This window comes from Muntiacus reevesi, chromosome 16 (genome assembly GCF_963930625.1).
Source record: "Muntiacus reevesi chromosome 16, mMunRee1.1, whole genome shotgun sequence".
Taxonomy (NCBI): domain Eukaryota; kingdom Metazoa; phylum Chordata; class Mammalia; order Artiodactyla; family Cervidae; genus Muntiacus; species Muntiacus reevesi.
In genome coordinates this window covers 34,087,326-34,100,368 of record NC_089264.1, presented here as the reverse complement: position 1 = coordinate 34,100,368, position 13,043 = coordinate 34,087,326, and the positions used below count along the sequence as shown (strand labels likewise).

At 37.3% G+C, this 13,043-nt stretch overlaps 1 protein-coding gene across 5 annotated transcripts in view; it reads right to left on the bottom strand.

Annotated features, from left to right (window-relative positions):
- FAM13A (family with sequence similarity 13 member A) overlaps window positions 1-13,043 on the bottom strand; it is a 298,485-nt gene that overhangs the window by 266,997 nt on the left and 18,445 nt on the right. For 4 of the 5 annotated variants that reach the window (XM_065907141.1, XM_065907137.1, XM_065907138.1 and 1 more), the window contains exon 3: window positions 11,822-12,031. In XM_065907141.1, the coding sequence (XP_065763213.1) occupies window positions 11,822-12,031 (210 nt within the window). Of the gene's footprint in view, window positions 1-11,821; window positions 12,032-13,043 lie in introns of those variants that run through there. The other variant, XM_065907142.1, reaches the window with a different exon arrangement.

The following is a 13,043-nucleotide window of genomic DNA, read 5'->3' as shown; positions in this document are numbered from 1 at the left end:
TAGAACTGAAAGCTCCCCAAAACCCAAATGAGCCTGGAAGCAAGAACTCGAGTGGACACCTTGGTTTTGACCTTGTAAGGCCTGGAAAAGAGAAACCAGCTGAGCCTACACAGTTCTCATGGAACAATGAGATAGCAAGTATGTGATGTTTTAAGCCACTATATTTCTGGTAATGCAGCAGTAGCCATCTCACACATCCCCAGCTAGAGATGACTAGATTGAAACAGAGACATTCAATAACTTTTCCATGTTCACACAACTGCCAAGTAGCCAAGCTGCAACTCAAATCCTGGCAGTCTGACCTCAGAGCACCTGCTCTGACTATGAGTATCACCATCACATAGCACCCAGCACACTGCCTCAAACATGTCAATATTTAAGAAATGTTTCTTGAATCAACAAATAAATAAGCAGAACTGGGGAGGAGTAGTAGGAAACTACCACTGGGAGTAGGAATCTCCATTTATTTACAATCAAATATAACATCTAAGGTCCCAGGGTATATGTGGGGAACAGCATTTTAATTAAACTGTCTTAAGAATTTCTGGGCACAAAATGCTTCATAAAACAACTAGAATAAACAAAACACGAATTCTGTTTCTTTCTAAACATGCAGAAGAATGGGGAAAATAATCATAAAATGCCAGCTATCCTGGATTAGACTAGGTTTTACCTCTGCATTTCATTTCTCATGAATGGAACCATGTCTTTTTAGAGTGATGAGAAGTTTATATACGTAATTCTATCTTATGATTAATGGAATTGGTATTTTTCCACGTGAAAGGAGAGGTTATATTCTTACAGCTCTCGCGCAACCCTTGCCCATGACAAAGTTCTCAAAGCCTCACACAAATTTCTCAAAGGGCAGAATGATAAAGTAACTAATAAAAATTAATAAATGACAACCTATTCTTAGACGTTATTAATAAAACTACAAATCTTATCATTCTGATTAGCTCCTGCAAGATGTAGAGTTATGTTTATTGCCTATTTAGCCTGTATCTAGACTGACACTGCCACTCCCAGAATGGACCTGCATGTGAAAGCAAAGGCAAAGGGTGCAGGAAAAACAAGAACTGGGTGATGCTTTACATTTCAGTCCTATAACCAAAAACTAACGCTCAGTGACACCAAGGAGAACATCAGCAAATCTATGCTGCAGACACTCCCTGAATGCCTCGCAGTGGGGACGAAGACATCGATTAAAAACATAGCAAGCATTTAAATAATCTATCCACATAACAAAACTGGGAGCTCACATCTAGGCTAAATGTGAGACACAAGGGTGTAGCAGCTGAAGATTTTGTTCATAATGTAGAAATGTCTGTACACAAGAGAATGGGAAGTGCTATCATTCCAATATAGGCGGGGCAGCCTCCCACAATGACCCTAATCTTCAAAACTACTGGCAATATTGCTGCCAATAAAACTTGGCTTTCTCCATAAAGCTAGTGCTATAGTAAGTGGGCAAAGTACAGTAAGTATGTAGCTTCAGTGCAAATCGTATTACTACTATTCTACCCAATCCCCATTACTGATCCAGCTGACACTATTGCTCACTTATAAGTGGGCTGGACTGATTTGATGTCCTGTGACTTAAACCATCGCCCAGAGTTATTTAGGTTGTTTTGGATGTCCCCTTCCTCCCCTGAAGTCTTCAAATTGTTTATGGACTCAGTGTAAAAGTTGACTATGCTCATGGGCTCAGCAAAGCAGGGGTTCAGGACAGTGCTTAACATGGTTCAGGCAGAGCTGCAGGTGGCTAGCAAGCTGGTCACTTGGCATCCTTTCAAACCGATACCATTTATACAATAAACAAATTTTCAGTATTTTATGAATTGATTCTATTGATACAGGTTGTTTTATTTTTTTTTTTTTTAAGTAAGTCCCTTGTTGACTGTTCTTTCTTTTCCTCTTCCAGTTCAATCTAAATAAGACTTCTACATGATAGCATTCATGAACAGTGCAGAACTTACTGAAGATTTCACTCAGTTTGTGATAATTCATTCCAAAAATCCCCAACAGACATTATTTTCATGGCCCTGGAGCTTCTGGATCTCTCTTTCTCCCCTTCAAACCTATAATTTTCATGTTATTACAAAACTCTACTGCCTGTACTGTGAGGATAACGAAAATGAAAAACACAGACAATAACAGGTATTGTTGATGATATAAAGAAATTGAAACTTCCATTATTTGCTGATGAGAATGCAAAACAGTACAGCTACTTTGGAAAATTGTTTCTTAAGATGTTAAAGTCACCATTTGGCTCAGTAGTTTCACTCCCAGGTAGATATTGAAGAAAAATTAACACAAATGTCCATATAAGAACTTGTACATAAATGTTCATAGCAGCATTATTCCTATGAGCCAACAGGTGACAACAACCCAAATGCCCATCAATTGATGAATGAATAAATACAGTGTAGTATAGTTGTTCAATAGAATACTACCTAGCCATAAAAGAACAACACACTGATTTATGTTCCAAGATGGATGAATTTTGGAACTTATGCTGAGTGAAAGAGGACAGTCACAAAAGACAATATATTGTATGATTCTGTTTATAAGAAATAGCCATAATAGACAAACCTATATAGATGGAAAGTAGATTAGTGTTTGCCTACCACTAGTAGGAGAGGAGTGGGGAAGTTGGGAAGGAATGGGGAGTATACACTAATAGGCTTGGAGTTTCTTTTGGGAATGATAAAAATATTTTAAAACCAGATAGTAGTGATGATTGCTCTCTCTGAATACATTAAATACCACTTTAAATTGGACACTTTAAAAAGGTCAGTTTTATGGTATGTACATTGTATCTCAAGAAAGAATAAGGCAATGCTGTAGACTTTAAAATCCAGTGTAGGAAAAAGTCAGAAGAGAACTTTCCATTAAAGATGAGTTTATCTACTTTTCCTCTTCATATCTCACTGAGACAACAGGAATTTTTTAAGGTATAAGCCATCAAGGATAAAGAGAACACAGCTGAAAAGACAAGAGTAAATAAAGGATTTCAGCAAATTTACATACACGCACATTCACAACACATACATACTTCAAGACCAGTTGTTCTAATGCAGAATAATTTTGCTTAGTCCTGACCTTTCCAAATTTGCATAATCCCACGCACTACTTAACACTATCTCACAGTGTCAAAGGCCATTAAGAGGAAAATATTTGTATGTGCTCAGTAAACTAAAGATTATCTAGCTATTAGGATCTACAACCTTAGAGATCATAAGGAATTATAAATAAGAAAGGCTTTTTTTCCTGTCACATGGATCTGGATGGAAGCAGAACTAACTGGAATATCATAAAAATGTATAAAGTCATGTGTGGAAACCTGCATTTCCTGGCACCACATTTTCAATTTATTCCAGTAGAGGTTTCACACATCTGAGTGACTGGCAGCTTGGGCAGATGGCAATGCTTTAATTCTGCTCTGTGTTTAGGTCTTTACCCAGGACAAAATGCATGATTTATAATATTTAGCATTGCTTATAGAAAACCTAAAAGGCACACACTGAAAATGGAAAGGGCTTAGACTTGGAGTTTAATATAATGATTGTTTTTCACAGAAACAAATGTATGAGAGTTTAAAAATTTTGAAAGAAAAGGAACTTTTCAGTAAGAAGGAATGAACCTAAGGAAGGAAATATTTCATTTTTCCTATGGTGCTCTTACTACCCAAGGGATAATGACTTAATAATTAATACATTATAATTTGCAAGGCAAAACCATTCAGCTCACATCAAAGAATGCCAGTGGCATTATGATATAGAATAGACAAAAGACAGCCTTAACTCAAACTTACCTAGTGAATTCCTCACATAATGAAATAAAATAAATAGTGCAAGGCTCAAGCACCAAGTCAGCAAATGAAATAAGCTTTCTTTACAATCAGGCATTGTGCTGATTAAGATAGTGTTACTAGGGTGGTTTTCTTAGGAAAAACAGATGCAATCTAAATTATCAAAGCTCATAAGCTAAAATTCAGAGGCACTTAACTCTCACACATTGTTTACACAGCTGCTATTATAAAATTCTCCCCATTTAAAATCAAGCACGGGATGGGTGAAAGGTAAAGGAGAATATCCATTTAAAGAGACAAACTGATCACATATTCTTCCCAAAACCCTACTTAAATGACAGTAAAATTATGCTTAAAAAGTGTAAGCACCCGTGGGCAAAAAAAGAACAGCAGAGAAGACAGAAGGAGAGGAGATTTCAAAGCCATTTGGAAGTGAATGCAAGTGATTGAAAACAGACAGACTGCATGAAAGCCTGTCAAGCTTCAGGCAGCCTCCACCACCCTAGCACCCAGGCAAGCAAGCCAGCAGGCAAGAGTGCTGAGGCTTAGGCTCTGCATAACGTCAGCGGATTCTTGGACATCTGAAATAGCTAAGGTCTACAGTGAGGAAACAACTGAAAACGTGAAGATGAGTGAAAATGTGCTAATAAATAACAGGCCTGTTAGCATACTTCCCATCTCCCTCCCACTCCTGCTCAAAGAACTCAATAGCTGAGGAGAAAAACATGCCCACATATTGACATTTGAGGTTCCCCAATGAAACAGCTGGATTTCCTCTATCCCCACCATCTAATCCTGAAGTGAAGTATGCCAGTAGACGAGCCCCCTGGTCCACATACAAAATGCCACTCCTAAATCACGACGGCCAAAGATCCTCATATGTTTGAGTAAAGAGGGGAAAAGAAATCCCGCAAACAGAAATATACGGGGGAAGAAAACCAAACCAAAGCCGCATAAACAAACATCCCCCAAAACCTTATTTGTATCTCAGAAAGAAGAAGAACAGACTGCAATAAAACAAAGTCCTTCGAAAAAGAAACAGCATGAATAAGTTCGATATTAAAGTCAAAGGCTAAAATTTTTAAATAAGGTTAGAAAATAAAATTGATTAAATTTAACAGAAAACAGAACGTAAAGATGATAATCAAACCTTTAAAGGAACAATAAAAGATAGTACAGGTACATTTCGAAGACCAAAAGACAATATTTTCTAGGCTGAAGGGATCTGCTGAGTGTCCAACACAACAGAGAGAAAAGACTGCCAGGAAGTGCAGGTCTGGGAAGAACAGGGAAGGAGGCTCAGGGTGACACCTACTATTGGGGTTCAGATGCGAGAAGAAGTAAAAGGGTCCAAGAGCAATCTCCCCAGAAATAAAGAATGGACAAATTATTTGACATTTTGAAAAAAAATAGGCAATGGTGGATGTGTTGGAGCAATCTAAAAAATGCAGATTATTTTCATTCACATAATTCCCTATAAATCTAAGAGATATTAACATCAGGCAATACACTTCACACAAGTACACATGCTTACATCGTCCTAACAAGGCATACCTTTATTAAATACATCCAGAAGTTATTAGCTAAAATTGTGGCAGAATGATACTGAAGTAAGTAACAGTGTAACAGAGCTAATTCTGCACATTTCTGAAGCAGAAACAATGAGATAATATCTGGAAATAAGTAATCAAGGTAAAACATTATATTATCAAACGGAAGGAAATATCAAAGGAATAGCTAGACGAGTGAAAACTGATTTCTTCTGGGAAAGAAAATTAAGGGCAGCCAAAGCATGTGTAGGGGTTTACTAATCTTTCCACTTTATTTAATTTTTTAATAAAACCATATGCATGTATTAGTTTGAAAAAAATATTTCTTTAAATAAAGGAAAATGTTAAAAGCAATAAGATGATGAATTTTATCAAGTAATAGAAACTTAAGAACGTATCACTTCAGTATTTGATTAAAAATGCTACTGAGAAACCACCAAACCCATTCTATTAACCACTCATTCCCCCACCCTTCTCCTAACAAACACGATGCTCACTGTGGGAATCATGTACCTTTGTTTTCCAAACACCTTTGTTTTTGTAATCCTTTCTTCCTAAAGCACACACCATCTGTGGTAATTCTACCAGCCCTCCAAAAGTCACTTCCTTCTTTTTGAAACCCTTCTAAGGATTCCTCCCCTCAAACTCACTTTGTTTTGTATAACCTGGCTCTCTGTGTACCTGGTTCTATTCCCCTAATAAACCTGTAAGCTCACGGTTCGCAAAAGAGTATCCTACTTTTCTATGTGAGCAATAAAATACCAAACAATGCCTTTGCGTGTGTGTATGCTCTGTTGCTCAGTCATGTCTGACTCTTTGAGACCCCATGGACTGTAGCCTGCCAGGCTCCTCTTGTTCATGGGATTTTCCAGGCAACAGTACTAGAGTTGGTTGCCATTTCCTCCTCCAGGGAATCTTCCTGATCCAGGGATCGAACCCATGTCTCCTGCAGCTCCTGCATTAGCAGGAGGATTCTTTACCACTGAGTCAACTGGGAAGCAACAATGCCTTTACCTCAATTTATAATTAAAAAATTTTTAACCACTGATTTCATATAAAAGAGTCCTGTACTATATGTAATATGCAAGATTTGCAGGCTCACACTTTCACTGAAATTATATAAAACATTTCAAAAAATAAAAATTAATAATTGATAGCAATTCCAAAAATATTCCCAATGAATTTTTGGAAGATGTGGTCCATTTTGTGTGATTTACCAGGCAAAACAACAACCAAAAGTTCAAGCAGTTTCAATTAATTTGGGCAAGAATTTTGAAATCTTCATTTAACTCCAAACTGGAACTCTCTTTTCCCCCTTTCCTTCCTCCTCCTTAATCATTAGGCAGGTAGGTGCATTCACCCTTCTGTAACTTTTGTAATTTTTTATTTAGGAGACAGGAACATTAGGATAAAGGGATTAATTTTAAGGTTAAAAGTTAAAAACTTGAAGGTAATCACACTAAATGGTTCATCTTCTTATAACCAAGAAACCAAGGGGTGGGAGCAAGGGCTGAGGATAAACTGCTACATAAGTATGGGGATGGATGGTTACATTAAAACTATGGATGCCTGTCTCTCATCTCGAGAGACGATGATTTAACTTCACCACGATGTAGTGATCTCTGGGATTTTTCAAAGCTTCCCAGACAATTCTTATGGGCGGCCACAATTGAGATGCACAACTTAACATTTATTAAATATATAGTACACGACCAACACTGTTCTAATTGCTTCAGTGGATAAACTCAGTATCCACAACAAGCTCAGGAAGTGCACACTACTATGCACTCCACAGTAGTAAAACTATGTGTGGTGGTTTTACAGTGTCCACAAAGTCTGACACTTCTTCCTTCAAAAGATGGTGCCTAATTCCTCTCCTCTTCAATATGCTCCTAATGAATATAATGTGGTATGAATGATGCTATTTGGTTTCTGGGGCTAGGTCACTGAAACGATAGCTTCCATCTCTCCTGATGTGCTCACACTCTGGGGGAAGCCAGCTACATGTTATGAGAACACTCAAGTAGCCATCAGGAGATGCTCACAGAAGAAGGAACTGAGGCATCTCACCAAGAGCCAGGACTACACTGCCAGCCATGTGAACAAACCACCCTGGAAGCAGATCTCCCAACTCCAGTCAGGCCTTCAGATAACCGCAGCCCTTTGACAACTCTTGAGAGCAACTTCCTGACGGAAAACACATGTTTAATGTGGTTTTCAGACAACTGTTATGTAGCAATAGATACCTAATATACTAAGACACAGAAAGGTTAAGTAACATCCATACTAATGCAGCTGCCAGCAGGCAAACAAGTCAGAATGGACACAGAGCCCATGCTCTAAACCACAGGCTGTAATTTCCTCCTTCAAAATGAATCTTATTTTCTCTGTATTTCATTAGAGTTGATGCTGGAATCAAAATAGATTATATAAATAAAGTATCTTCTAGGTATTACACAGTGAGTAGTCACTAACTAGCACCTATTATCACTAGAAGGAATAAATTCTTACAGAGAATCAATATTAAAATACAATTTACAGAAAATTATACAAAAAACAAAAACAATACCCAGTAGTGTTTTTAGACAGCTTATCATTTATTTTAAACTCATTCCTTATTTGTATCTCTGCTAGTCTTTAAAGATTTCTAAGAAAAAAACATCAGTTTTGTAGTAATTAATGATTTCTATTCTAGACAGTATCTAACTAGCATCTTCTGTAGGCATTTTACTAATTAATTTTTAATAATACATACACCAAATTGTGATAATTTTTTTTAAAAAAGCAGTGCTATGGACTGAATTTTTTCCCTACAAAGTCACAGGTTAAAGTTCTAAACTCCGATGTGACCTAAACTCCAATATTTGGAAGCAGGACCTTTACAGGGTAATTAAGGTTACACGAGGTCATAAACATGAGGCTCCAAGACCCTCTTCAGATTCAATGCAATCTTATCAAATTATTATGGCATTTTTCACAGGACTAGAACAACAAAGTCTTAAAATCTGTATGGCTTATAGCTACAGCAATCTTGAAAAAGAAAAATGGAGCTGGAGAAATCAGGCTCCCTGACTCAAACTTTATAACAAAGCTACAGTCATTAAAACAGTATGGTATCAGCACAAAAACAGACACATTAGATCAATGTAACAGAACAAAGAGCCCAGAGATAAACTCACACACTTATCAATTAATCTATGACAAAAGATGCAAGTCTATGTAATGGGAAAGGACAGTTGCTTCAATAACTGGTGCTGGGAAATCTAGACAGTTATGGCTAGAAGAATAAAATCAGATCATTTTCTCACACCATATAAAAAATAAGCTCAAATTGATTAAAGACCTAAATCTAAGACCAAAACCATAAAACTCCTAGGAGAAAACATAGGCAAGACACAAACTGCAGCAGTATTGTTTTGATTCTATCTCCTAAAGCAAAGGAAACAAAAGCAAAAATAAACAAATGGGGTCCAATTAAACTTAAAAGCGTCAGCATGGTGAAGGAAACCATTGAAAAAAACGAAAAGACAACCTATTAAATGGGGTAAAATATCTGTAAAAGATATGACCAGTAAGGGGCTAACATCCAAAATATATAAATAGCTCACACAATTCATTATCAATAAAAGCCAAATCAATGAAAAAATGGGCAAAAAGACCTAAATAGACAGACATTTTACCAAAGAAGACATACATATAGATAACAGAAATATGAAAAAATGTTCAATATCACTCATCATTAGAGAAATGCAAATCAAAACCACAATATGCTACCACCTCGTACATGTTAGAATGGCTATCATGAAAAAGAACACAAACAACAAATGTTGCTGAGGATGTGGAGAAAAGGGAGGTCTTGTACAATGTTGGTGAGAACTGGTATAGCCACTATGAAAACGAGTATAGAGTTTTCTCAAAAAACTAAAAATAGAATTATCGTTATGAACCAGCAATTTCACTTCTAGATATACCTATATCCAAAAAAATGTAAACACTAATTTGAAAAGATACATGTAGCCCAATGTTCACAGTGGCACTATTTACTATAGCCAAAATATGTAAGCCAACTAAGTGTCCTTTGATAGATAAACATGTACATACATATATGTGTGTGTGTGTATACACACACATATCTAATCCATTAAAAAATGAAATTTTGACATTTGCAACAATGTGGATGAAACTGGATGATATTATGCTTAGTGAAACAAGTCAGATAGAGAAAGACAACTAATATCTTATCACTTAAATGTGAAATCAAAAAACATAAAACAAATGACTACACATAACAGAACAGAAACAGACTTGGAGAAAAAGAGGACATCCCAGTAGCTACCAATGAGAAGAAGGAAGAGATAAGGGGCAAGACAGGTAGGGATAGGGGATTAAGAGGCACAAACTATTACATATAAAATAAATAAGGTACAAGGATACATTGGACAGCACAGGGAATATAGCCAATATTTTATAATAACTTTAAATGAAGTATAACATATAAACATTTTGAATTACTATGTTGTACACCTGAAACTAATATAATACTGCAAATGAACTCTACGTCAAAGGAAAACAGATGCTTAAGAACCTCTAAATAATTAATTTTAACTTCAACTATACAAAACAAATACAATTTTAGGACTCAATATTGCTTATGAGAAAGCATACTAGTGACTTTTCAGTCTCAGAGGACACTAAGCAAACACTTTAATTAATATTCTCTACACCTGACCCACCTCTTGAGAAACCTGTATGCAGGTCAGGAAGCAACAGTTAGAACTGGACATGGAACAACAGACTGGTTCCAAATAGGAAAAGAAGTAATAGTAAATAGTCAAGGCTGTAAATTGTCATCCTGCTTATTTAACTTATATGCAGAGCACATCATGAGAAACGCTGGGCTGGAAGAAGCACAAGCTGGAATCAAGATTGCCGGGAGAAATATCAATCAGCTCAGATATGCAGATGACACCACCCTTATGGCAGAGAGTGAAGAGGAACTAAAGAGCCTCTTGATGAAACTCAAAGAGGAGAGTGAAAAAGTTGGCTTAAACTTCAACATTCAGAAAACTAAGATCATGGCATCTGGTCCCATCACCTCATGGGAAATGGATGGGGAGACAGTGGAAACAGTGTCAGACTTTATTTTTTTGAGCTCCAAAATCACTGCAGATGATGACTGCAGCCATGAAATTAAAAGACGCTTACTGGAGCCCATTATACAGAGTGAAGTAAGCCAGAAAAATAAAGAACATTACAGCATACTAACACATATATATGGAATTTAGAAAGATGGTAACAATAACCCTATATGCAAAATAGAAAAAGAGACACAGAAGTACAGAACAGACTTTTGAACTCTGTGGGAGAAGGTGAGGGTGGGATGTTTCAAAAGAACAGCATGTATATTATCTATGGTGAAACAGATCACCAGCCCAGGTGGGATGCATGAGTCAAGTGCTCGGGCCTGGTGCACTGGGAAGACCCAGAGGAATCGGGTGGAGAGGGAGGTGGGAGGGGGGATCGGGATGGGGAATACATGTAACTCTATGGCTGATTCATATCAATGTATGACAAAACCCATTGGAAAAAAAAATATACTTGAAACAGGAAAAAATAAAAAAAATATTTCCTTGGAAGGAAAGTTATGACCAACCTGGATAGCATATTTAAAAGCAGAAACATTACTTAGCCAACAAAAGTCCATCTAGTCAAGGCTATGGTTTTTCCAGTGGTCATGTATGGATGTGAGAGTTGGACTGTGAAGAAAGCTGAGTGCCAAAGAATTGATGCTTTTGAACTGTGGTGTTTGAGAAGACTCTTGAGAGTCCCTTGGACAGTAAGGAGATCTAACCTGTCCATCCTAAGGGAGATCAGTCCTGGGTGTTCATTGGAAGGACTGATGCTGAAGTGAAACTCCTATACTTTGGCCACCTCATGTGAAGAGTTGACTCATTGGAAAAGACCCTGATGCTGGAAGGGATTGGGAGCAGGAGGAGAAGGGGACGACAGAGGATGAGATGGCTGGATGGCATCACTGACTCGATGAACATGAGTTTGAGTAAACTCCGCGAGTTGGTGATGGACAGGGAGGCCTGGCGTGCTGTAGTTCATGGGGTCGCAAAGAATCAGACACAACTGAGCGACTGAACTGAACTGAATACAGAATTTAATGCCTCAGTCTTACTACTTCGATGGCAGTCACTAACTAGTCGGAAAAGAATTTCTTTGGCCCAAAAGCATCAGGGTTTTTAAATGTTATTTATATATTCACATGCCAATAGTCTTAGAAATTATATTTAATAATAGCATTTCATAATCACTTTAGTATTATTTTAGGGTAGAAGGTAAGGATCTTGAATAAGATAGCAAGGTGAGAGTAATGGAGAAATTGTAAATGTTTAAAATCTGTTAGGTGAAAAATAAAATTGCTTTAATTTCTAGAAGGATTCGGTGTACTGACCCTGACAGAGCTGAAGGAAGCGGGGCTGAAGCGTGGAGGTGATCACACTCTCGGGCAGCTCCCTCAGGAAGAGCTTTAACAGGCTGGCCGCTGCGCACACGTCCCCGTCTCGCCCCAGCTCCACGGGCACCCCGCTCTCAAATTTCCATCGAAGCTGTTCCACCACCTTGACATTGCCATTCACCCGGAAAAGGCCTTCCTGGGTGAGTCCTGAAACAGACAAGATGACACAAAGAAAATAAACAGAGGTCTCTCACCGATACAAACTCTCAATGACAGTAACAAATAAACCTCAGTATAAAATTTCCTGAATAATTATCAAGCCCTGGAAGATTGTCACATTTTATAAAAATATTTTCTTAGAATAATAAGTTTTCCCATTTACTATATATCAACCCCAAACATCATAGATGATTGTTGTGAAAACTGACGTCTAAAAATAAGGTCAGGACACAACACACACAGAACACACACTACTCTATGAAGGAATGTCATTCATATAATCTTCTACAGTATACAACAGAAATTTACTCTGGCTCCAAAAACAACTTAGCATTTTGAGAACAACTATTTAAAAAAGAATAACATGTATGCAAGAAAATTCTTAACTGTATGTGATTACTTTTGCAATTACTTGATAAAGAACTATTACTTCTTTAGTAATCAATAAATGCAAACTCTAAGACTTAGAGACTGTAAAGTAGTTAAGAAAAGATCTTGGCCTTTAGTCTATTGATCTGTGATCATCAGTGTTAGTTGGGGTCAGCAGAGAAGGCTTCACGGAGAAGCCTCTCATTTATCGGGGCCCTCTCCAGTGTTCTATCCCTATTTCTGCACTCTTAATTCTATATTTCTTCTCTTAAAGAAGGCCACAAAAGGATTAAGCATCACAACCCAAAAAAACGTGATTGATCCCTGACAAAGAGAAACCAATATATGAATTGAGAAGCTGAGAGAGGAGAACAGAGAGGCAGGTGAAAATATGGAGTGTTTAAGTCAAAGAGTCATGGGTTAATAAAATGCAAGAAATGTTAAGTATAGGGTAATGCATGTCAAGACAAAGGGCAAAGACTTTATCATAATTTATCGATGGAGCATTAAATGTGTGTTTGACTGTGGGAGACAACATAAACAAGGTTGAACGAAGACCTAGCTAGCTAAGTAGAGAATGCAGAGAGCTTGTCTTAGGGTGACTACAGTCTATGTAAGGCAGTAAGACAGT